The 9,819-nt window shown below is 53.9% G+C and overlaps 1 protein-coding gene across 1 annotated transcript in view; it reads left to right on the forward strand.

The window, feature by feature from the left end:
- The window catches only part of SRRM3 (serine/arginine repetitive matrix 3), a 68,081-nt gene extending 60,056 nt beyond the window's left edge, over positions 1-8,025 (forward strand). Inside the window, exons 11-14 of the mRNA XM_044456103.1 lie at positions 75-115; positions 1,283-1,498; positions 3,580-3,717; positions 7,842-8,025. Coding sequence (XP_044312038.1) covers positions 75-115; positions 1,283-1,498; positions 3,580-3,717; positions 7,842-8,025 — 579 coding nt within the window. The remainder of the gene's footprint in view (positions 1-74; positions 116-1,282; positions 1,499-3,579; positions 3,718-7,841) is intronic.
- The last annotated feature ends 1,794 nt before the right edge of the window (positions 8,026-9,819 follow it).

The raw sequence follows: 9,819 nt of genomic DNA on the forward strand, positions 1-9,819 counted from the left end.
CCGCCCGCTCGCCCGCGCGCCGCGCCGCCGCGCCGGGGCCGGGGCCGGGGCCGGGGCCGGCGGCCGCGGACAAGGAGAAGGAGAAGGAGAAGGGCCACGCCGCGCACCCGAAAACGTGAGCACCGCCCCGCTCGGGCGCGCGGCCCCGGCCAGGGCTCGCGGGAGGAGGGCTGCCCCCTTGGGGCGGGGGCGGGTCTCTGTTGCACCCCGGGGCCGGGCTCGGGCTCGGACTGCATGGCCCAGGGGCCCCTCTCGCTCGCCCTGTTTCCAGCATTCTGTTTATCTCTCTCGAAACGTGGGAATGCGGGCCTCCCCGTGTGTTCTTGGCAGTCTTGCAGTAGAACCAGGTGGAGTGCAGCATCCCGTCTATGCATGAAACCCCACTGAAAATCACCGTCTGAGCCTTAAATACTGAGAAAATAAAGAGGAGCTCGCCCGGCACCAAAAAGAATAGCGTGTTGGCACCAGGCGGACCTCTCTGGGGAGCGCATTGCATAGATTGGGCGCCAATGCAGAGAAGGCCCTTCTCCAGGTAGCCACCCTCCAGCCAGATCTTAAGGGGCAGGAGGTTATATAGGAAAGGATATTCTTCTTTATATATCTGGATCCTAAGATGTTTGGGGCTTTATAGATCAGCAGCAGCAGCTTAAATTGGGCCTGGACTTCAGTTGGCAGTCAGTGTAGATGGCAAAGAACCGGCATTCATTATTCATGCCTGTCTGCCGGTCCCCGTCAACATCCCGGCTGCTCTGTTCTGGACCACCTGAAGTATCCGGACCGTCTTCAAGGGCTGCCCCACGTAGAGCACATTACAGTAATCCAGTCTGGAAGTTTCCAGGGCCTGGGTCTGCTGCCAGGCTGTGCTCTGCATATCCATATGCTGCTATTGCTTGGGGGAGTTTTTCGATTGAAAAATGCATGCAAGGATGCACAGATGAGGGGAACGTGTGGGCAAAGATGAGCATATTGATGGAAATAGTGCTAAACTATGCATGACACGGGGAAATTGCTTACAAAAATGCATATAATGGGTCCAAATGGTGCAGAAAAAATACATGCATGAAGAGAAATGCATGCAAACGTGTATGATTCCCCCCTTCCTTTTTCAAACTTTGTGGAGAATTGAGAACGTAAGGCTAGAGAAAAGGGAGACGGAAGGAAACCCAGAGTGAGCCAGGCTGTCCATCCCTGCCTCTGAGCTCCTCGGGGCCCCTCCCTTGCTCGGCCGCTCACTCGATCGCTCCAGGTCTGAGCCCCGGTTGTGTCCCACTGCTTCTTGCAGAGGAAAAGAGAGGCACCATCGGGGGAGGCCCCACAGCTGCTCCCCGGCCCCAGCCAAGCACTCCAGGCACAACTCGGAGCGGAGGAAGAGTCTGTCACGCAGCACTTCCTGGAGCACCAGCTGGTCCCCGTCCAGATCGCGATCCCGGTCCCGGGAGAAGAGGTTTGCACGCAGCAGGACTCGCTCTGGGTCCCAGAAAAAGAACACAGGGAGCAGGTAACGCACCCCCATCCCGCCTCCTAGCAGGAACAGCAGTGCTTTTCCTTTGGGGAGCCGAAGGGTGAGCGGAGGGCAAATTCTGGACCTTGTATGTTTCCCCTTTCTCCCCCATGCAAGACGACTCTAGTGCGTCGTGAGTCTAAATAACCGTAAGTAATAAAGGGCCACTGTTTTTCTGCATCTCCTTCTATTCATAAGACTGTGAGCTGCCTCAAACTTTCTACCGCAGGGGTGCAGAAATTCAGATGTCCGGCCCTCCTAAGGTCCGCAAACTGGCCACACCCCCTTCTCTTGGCCACGCCCCCTTCCACCCACACATCATTCCAGGGGCCCCTGCCTTTTGTTCAGTTTTGGAAAGGGTCAAATGGCTCTCCGAAGGCTGCATTAGTGGCAGGCAAAAGTTTCAGCATATGTGGGCTGGCTTTCTGGCCCCACCCACTTTCCCTTAAGCCCCACCCACCCCACACCCTCTCCAAGACGGAATTTGGCCCCTGGGCCAAATGAGATTCTGCACCCTGTTTAATGGCATCTCAGTAACAAAGACAGCTATGTTGAAGCTTTGGCATTGTGAACACTTTTGAAAATCAATAGTTTAAAAGAGTGACACACAAAATCATGCAATTCTTTGACAATTATCCTCAAAGTGAGTAACTTAAAAACACATGTAAGGATCCAGTGTCAGGTCTAACCTGGGACATCCATGGTGGTTGTGATCCAGTGGAAATTTCTCAGGAATTCAAGTCTGGATTTGAATCCCTGTTTATTGAGGCATCCTTGAAGGCCTAGATTATGGCTGCCCCGGTCCTTTTTCTGGCAATCTCATTTTAACAGTCCCTTCCAGGTGTGTTCAAAGTGTTCCCAGCTGAAGTCACTGAAGTAGGACCGGCTGCGTGCATGAGAAGTCCAATTCAGCTCAGTTTGCTTATTTATGTTAGCATTTGTATGCAGCCAGCTATTGCAACAGGAATCTCTAAGCGGCTCATGACAGGTAATCAGACAAACCGTAAAACAATAGAACAATAAAACCAAAGATATACAAAACAGCAACAATGTAAGAATTGTCATATAAAGCTGTATCAAGCAAGAGGGCTGCCATATACAACAACATCTTAAAAGAAATGTAACATCAATTATAAAAATTGATGAAATCATAGAACAGTAAGCCGTCCAGAGATGCAGTGTTTGGATGGGTTGGAAATATCCCAAATAAATAAATAAATAGTAGAGTTGGAAGGGGCCATGAAGGCCATCAAGTCCACCCCCCTGCTGTTCCAGGACACCAAGTCACACCATCCCACTCAGAGGGCTGCCCAGTTTCACCTTGAATACCCATAGTGTGGGAGAGCCCCCCACCTCTCCAGGTAGCTGGTTCCACTGTCCTATTGCTCTGACTATGAGGAAGCTTCTCCTGATGTCCAGCCTGAATCTGGGTTGCCACAGCTTAAATTGATTCTTCCGTGTCCTGCACTCTGACACCAGCAAGAGGAGATCTTGGCCTTCCTCTTTGTGGCAGCCTTTGAGGTACTTCTAGAGGGATACCATGTCCCCCCTCGGACTTCTCTTCTCAAGGCTGGACATGCCCAGTTCCATCAGTCTCTCCTCACGGGGCAGTCTTTCCAAACCCCAGATCATTTTTTTCGCCCTCCGCTGGACCCTTTCTAAATGTCTTCACATGGTGCCAAAAAGGGAGCAAGAAGAGGTGAAATCCTCTGGGGAACTTGTTCTATAAATAGGGGCCGGCCACTGAGAAGGTTCTTCTAATTGCCATTCCTCTCCCCTCCAGATTTGCTATAAAGCTCTCCAAATTCAGAAATTCCTTCACATTTGGGACACCATGAACTTGAGGGTTTTTTTCAGTGAACAGAGGAGAAAGCTAAACCAGTAGTTTTCCTAGCCCCAGCTGAGCCTTCTCCCAGCAGATGGGACGGAACCCAGCTTCACGACGCCCGGAGAATTTGGCTCTGTGCGTCAGTGGTCAGCAGATCTTTTGCTGCCCCAGATGAGAAGAAATTCCTCATCCACACATGGGAATGAAGCTTGAGCTGCTGCAGCTGTTCTGGTTTCTTTTCTTCATCTAGAGAGAAAGACAATGAGGCACGGACACGTCACAACGACACGGATGCGACCCGTGCCCGTCGCCGCTCCCGCAGCTACTCCCCCATCCGAAAAAGAAGGCGCGATTCTCCCAGCTTTATGGAGCCCAGGCGAATAACCAGGTAAATATTAGGGACTCAGTTTGCCCTTCCTGGCCCACGGAGCAGATGAGGCGAAAAGCCATTTTTAAACAGGGGTAGAACTCGACCCCATCCATGAACCTTGAAGGACACCCACACGAGTCACTCAAACTACTGCAAACCTTTCCTCTTGGGTGCCAGAGAATTTGGTCCTAACACCTAGCAGTTGAAGGATCTTCTATTGTGACTCACCTGAACAAAATTCGGCACTCAGGCCCATCATCCTCAGCTGGGGATGATGGGAGTTGTAGTGCAGCACACCTGAAAGGGTAGCAGGTTGGGAAAGACACAGGAGAGCCATGTCCTCTCTCTCTTCTAGGCTCCCCCAGAGCCTTGACTCCTTGTGACACCTGGCCAGAGCTCTTGCTTACGTGCAGAAACCTAGGCATGCCTGTGTTCCTGGGACAGTCCCAAAACATGGCAGAGCTCGTCTTCGAACTGCTCAGCTCTTAGCCACCTGCGTCCATATTGGCGGGAAAGAGTGAGAGACGGCTGCTCCCTCTCTTGGATGCCAGGGAGGCGCTCAGCTGCTCCCACAAACCCGAGTTCTCCATTCAGCGGATGGGCTGGAACCTCCCCCCCCCACACTTCCCCCCCCCTCGTTAATGATGCAACTCTCTCCTTTTCCATCCTGTCTCAAGGTTCCTCCTGGAGAAACATCGCTTGGTGCCCGTAGCCCAGGGCTGGGTTACCATGGTAACCTCCCCTTCCATCAGGACCCGCCTGCGTCCGCCCGTGAGGCCTTCTCTTCTCAGCTCCTCTCTCTTTCTCTCTCTGCTTCAGTCAGACTAACCGGGGGGGCCGCTGCGCTTCTCTGGGGGTTCAGTGGCCTGGCTGCGTTTGGTTCCTAGCGGCAGGGATGGGGTCCCAGCTGAGCTTGTCTTCCCTGAACCTTCCCAACACTGGCCCTTCCGCTGCATGCGTGGTTCCTCCTGCCGTATCACATCCGGTGGATGGTGGGGCAGGGTACCCACTCCAGGTTTCATCCCGAACCTTAAAGGTACTCAGCCTCGATGGCAGAGGCAGGAGAACCAAGCCCCAGCATTAAGGAGTGTTTCCCGTGCTAGACGACGCATTATTATGGGGCACGGGTGGGGGGGATGTGAGCCCGATTCCATGGGGCTGACTGAATTTTAGCCCCTTACCCTGCCATGGCTGAGCACCTGCAGGGAATGCATCTGAGCATGTGCAGTGTGAATTTTGCTCTCTGAAGCAACTGGTGTCTGGCACAAACCCCAAGGAAGGGGCAAGCCACAAATCAGCCCTCCCCCCACCCCCCGCTGAGAACAGGAGAAGTAGTCAAGGCAGAAGCTAGTGGCGTGAACGGCAGTGGGGCCGTGTATCCACTCCAGTGTGCAGCCTGACCCTTTGGGATCTCTCCGTGGTGCTGAACCCTATCCCAAAATCGGTTCCATCCTGTAGACATTGCAGCAAGTGGCCCCTGCTGAAGTATCACGGAGACTCACTTTAGCAGTGATCCTCAGGGTGCCTGGCGGGCCGGCTCACATGTTCCTTGGAGAGCTCTGACCCCGAGAACTGACCCTGAGAACGGGGAGATAAACAGGGGCTCCAAAGAGTGGACCCTGAAAGGCTCAGTGCGGCCTGAGGCGGTGGATGCGTGTGACTACGAGATCAGAGAAGCCACGCACCCAGTCCTGGGTTCAGGCGAGTCTTTTCAAGGCACTCTCCATGTTGCCAAACTTCGCATGTCATAAACTGCCCAGAGAGCTCTGCTGTTGGACGGGAGTGAAATTAAATCGATTATTAAATCAGTAATAATAAAGTAAAAAATCCCCAGACCAGGTTAGGCATCATGGGTTGTCTTTTAAAGGTTAGAGAGCCAGAGTGGTGGTGTGGTTAAGAGCATGCGACTGGGACTCGGTTCGAGTCCCCGCTCAGCCATGGAGCCAACGGAGTGACTTCAGGCCAGTCACAGGCCTCTCAGCCCAGCCTACCTCTCAGGGTTGTTGTTATGGAGAGCAGCTTGACAGCAGCAGGAGGAGAGCGATGGAAGCCACACTGTGTTTGCTGTAAGAAAAAAGGCGGGGTAGAAATCCGCTAAATACAAAAATTAAACAAAGTTCAGGGTGACCCCCCCCCCCGAGTGGGTATGTTGACCACAAAACCACAACCCAGTGCAGACCTGGGGTTTCTGAGTGACCTGGCGGAAAGGGGGTGGGGCCCCCCAAACGCGGCATGGCCTCTGGGGAACCACAGAGGGCCAGAGTGGGCCCTCGAGGGCTGCATTTGACCCTCTGCCCTGAAGTTGGGCACCCCCAGTGTAACTGCCGGCCTGCGGGATCTAACCAGCTTCAGTTGCAGTTGGGAGAAATGGACCCCCACGCAGCATCTCCCAACTCTGCACCTTCCAGCAGCTGGGGGTAATGGGCGTTGGAATCAACCCCATCAGGAGGGTGCTGTTTGGAGAAAGCTGCTCGAAACCTGATTAACCTTCTCACTAACACCTCACCTCTCTTTCCTTCCAGCTTTAATCAGGTGTCTTGAGCAGAAAACAAGCGCGATTAACCATTTCACACTCTGTGGTTTTAGCTGGCTAATCCAGGGCTAACGACCGGATCGCGTGGCTTTGGCACTGAGGGGGATCTGGTGGCAAGGGATGGGGTTTGGAAGGGGTTATAGCAGCCCAGGCCCAACAAAACAGGCACCTCTGGGGGAAAGGGCCCTCCCAGGTCAGTAGATTTGCAGGTCTTCACACCTGACTCTATTCCCACCTATTCAGGTAGAGCAAAAAGCAATTTTGCACCAGAATTTCAAAGGCACGAGACGGCTGCTGCATATGTGGAGTGGATTTTTGGCTTGCCTTATCTTTGCAAATCAAGATTTTTGGGACACCAACATCTGAGATCGCGGCACACACAACCCCCCCCCCCAAAAGGCCCCAGTCCTTTGCACTTGTAGACAGGAAAAAGGCCTGGCCACTGTCCGCATTGCCCAAGCTGTTTGGCTTGACACGCATATTATAAATTGTAAATTAGTTTTATCCATCCATTTGTCAGGTTCCGAAGTTTGTTTGTTTGTTTTGATTCAAAGGGTCCTTTTTTTAAAAGAAGCATCCCACACTTCTTGGGATCTCCTGGTAGTGTCCATAATAGTAGAAACAGTAGTGGTGGTATAGTAATGGCATATATATACTGCCCAGTAGGCACAGCTTACGGCATCACGGGCACCAGCCAGACAGCACCAGGCATGATCAGGCCGTGTGCATCTCCTCTGGAATTGGCCTCCGTGATCCACCCTGTGTCTGCCTGCATGTTGCGAGTCTCCACATGCAGGGGAAAGTGCGGTCTGTGGAGAGCCCGTGCGGTGCCGTGGTTCAGAGCCCAGGTGAGCCAGGTCCTAGTCCCCGCTCAGCCCACTGGGTGACTTTGGGCCACTCACAGACTCTCAGGCCAGCCTACCTCACAGGGCTGTTGTTGTGGGGATAAGATGGAGGAGGAGAATGATGGAAGCTGCCTTGAGCCCTTTGTAGGAAAAAGGCAGGATATAAATCAGAAAATAAATAAGTAAATGTTGCATCAGGCATGCAACTGGGTTGCCAGAGAATCTGCATTTCCTCCCTTTTCCTTCCTTTTTCAAAAGGAAATCGCTAGTCCTTGTGGAGGAAAAGTTGGGCATGCCATGCTGAAAAGGCAAGAAAGAAGGGCAGCAAATAAGTTACCCACTGCAGAGCTTCATTGCCCTGCATCACTCTCAAACTATAGTAAAACAGAGAAAAGAGAAAAGATGACAGAATAAAGTCTGTAGATGTCCCCCCCCCCAAAAAAAGCTTAATTTCGTTTTCTGCATGATGCACAGCATTCCTGTGCTAGAAAGAGGCCCCGTTTTGGACATGGGGGAAATCTTGGACATTGCGACAGGGGTGATTGCTTTTCATCCTACCCAGCACCCTTCAGAATGAGGCCTTCTGCCTCTGTCAACAGTGACCACTTGGGTTTGGAACGGGACCCTCTCATGAGCCCGCCCGCCCGCCCGGCGCACTCTCTTTCCACGTGCCCCAGCCTTGCTGCTCCCCCCTCCGTGCCGAGCCCAGCGCCCCCCCCCCCCGCCAGCTCCGGCCACTCACGGGCTGTCTCTTCTGCTTCCAGCGCCCGCAAGCGCCCGATCCCGTACTACCGGCCCAGCCCATCCTCTTCCAGCTCGCTGACCAGCTACTCGTACAGCCGCAGCCGGAGCCGGAGCCGCAGCTACGACAGCTACAGCCGCAGCGAGAGCCGGACTCGCAGCCCCAGCTACAGCAGCCGGAGCAGCTCGGAGAGCGCCGGGTTTTGAGCGCTGGGCTCCGCGCCGGACTGCCCCGTCCCGCTGAAGCCTTGCCCAGCGCAGCCTCTGCCCCCTCCCCGCCCCTCCCTGGCGCCGGGCATGCCTGTGAGGAGCGCCTGCTCACTCAGCCGGGGAGGCCCAGGAGCAGAGACGGCCGAGCCACCTGTTCAGAGCGCAGCACCCAGGTGAAGCGCCTGGGCGGAGGCGCCGGCGGGCGGGCTCTTCCCTGGCTGCCGAAGGGCAGCTGCGAGGTTCCCCCCTGCGATGCTCCGGAGACCAGGCCACCGCCCAGAGAAGAGGCACAGGGACGCTTCTTCCAAATGACGATGAACACCGTCTGGTTTCTACGGACCCGAGCGCAAGGGGGGTCTCCGGGGGAAACCGTCTCTGGGGCTCAGGGAGATGCGCAGAGCCAGTGAACAAAGGTCCACAGCACTGGAGAACTCTGGACAGGAGGAAAGGGAGCTGAGGGAAAGGGCCTCTTGGTTTTCTTCCTGAACAAGCAGCTCATGGATAACGCTTCTTCCTTGGGAATCATTTTTTCCCTTTATTTATTCCATGCATTTATTTTGGTTCCAGCATCAGCTGGAGAAGCTCATGTTTAATTTATTGGGGGTGGGGGTAGAAAGGGGGGGATGGGGAGGGCACACAATTATGGGATGTGGATAAGAAGGAAACCCTGAATGAAAGCTGGGAAGAGCTGGGGGTGAGGAGTGGAGCTTGCCGCAAAACTGGAATGTAAAACGGATCTTGCACGAGAGGTGTCTTAACCGAACTGTTTTCATGGAATAGATCATGGCTCGTTTGCTGGGACTCCAAGGACCATCCCCGTCACTCAACCTGTCCTGCCCCCACCAGGTGCAAAAGTCTAGAAGGACTCAAAGGGATCCTGCTGCAGGTGAAGGGAGAGGCCTGTGTCAGCCCACGCTGTGGGGACCATTGCAAGCCAGAGTGCAGGATAATCACGTAGTGGAGTGGACCCGGGTTCATGGCTGTTGGGGCTTCAAAGGCCCTAGTCCACATGAGCATTCACATGGCTTGGTACAAGGCAGCACTTGAGAGGAGCAGAAATCTAGATTCGTGGTCTACCGAGGGTTCGGGTTGCCAATTCATGTATCTGCTGCAAAGAAACGGAGAATGAGAGAGAGAGAGCGAGGGAGAGAGAGAGAGAGAGGTGTCGTTCTGCAGCATGCACTAATGTAACTTGGCCCATCCCTGTGCAAGCAGGTGGCACAACTGGACTGTTTGCCTTGTATTCAAGGCCAAAATTCCCCAGGCAAAGATAATCTTTCTCCACAGCCAGACAGCACAACTGGGAAGTTTCCCCTGGTGTCCAAAGGTCCAAACTTGCCAGAGCAGGGATGAGGATAATGGCTTCCATTCATGGCATCCCAGCAGGTCTATCGGGGAACCCTCCCCAAGTGAAGTTGGGGGTGCAGTGCACTTAGTTTGCACCCCCAGCCAATGCCAGGGCCAGGATACGGCGTCCCTCCTTGTGCTGTAATCGCTACAAGGGGTTGTGGGTGTGGCGGGGAGATAAAGACTGGGCCCCGAGGCATCTTTGGGGACCCACAAAACTTCCACAATTCTGTCAGTGGCCCAATCTCTTTCTCTCGAGGGCAACATATAGATGCCCACAATAAAAATGTTTGTCATGAGGACTAGCAGCTTGGGAAATACATACCTTTGACAGGAGAAGTGCAAGATGGAAGGAGGGAACAGCACCAGGAAGTTCTGCTGGGTGGCAACATTTACCAACTGGCTTAATAAAAGCAAAATGGTGGTTCTCTGGTCATTTGCTTC

Source organism: Varanus komodoensis, unplaced genomic scaffold (assembly GCF_004798865.1).
Source record: "Varanus komodoensis strain SLA01 unplaced genomic scaffold, ASM479886v1 scaffold81, whole genome shotgun sequence".
Taxonomy (NCBI): Eukaryota; Metazoa; Chordata; class Lepidosauria; order Squamata; family Varanidae; genus Varanus; species Varanus komodoensis.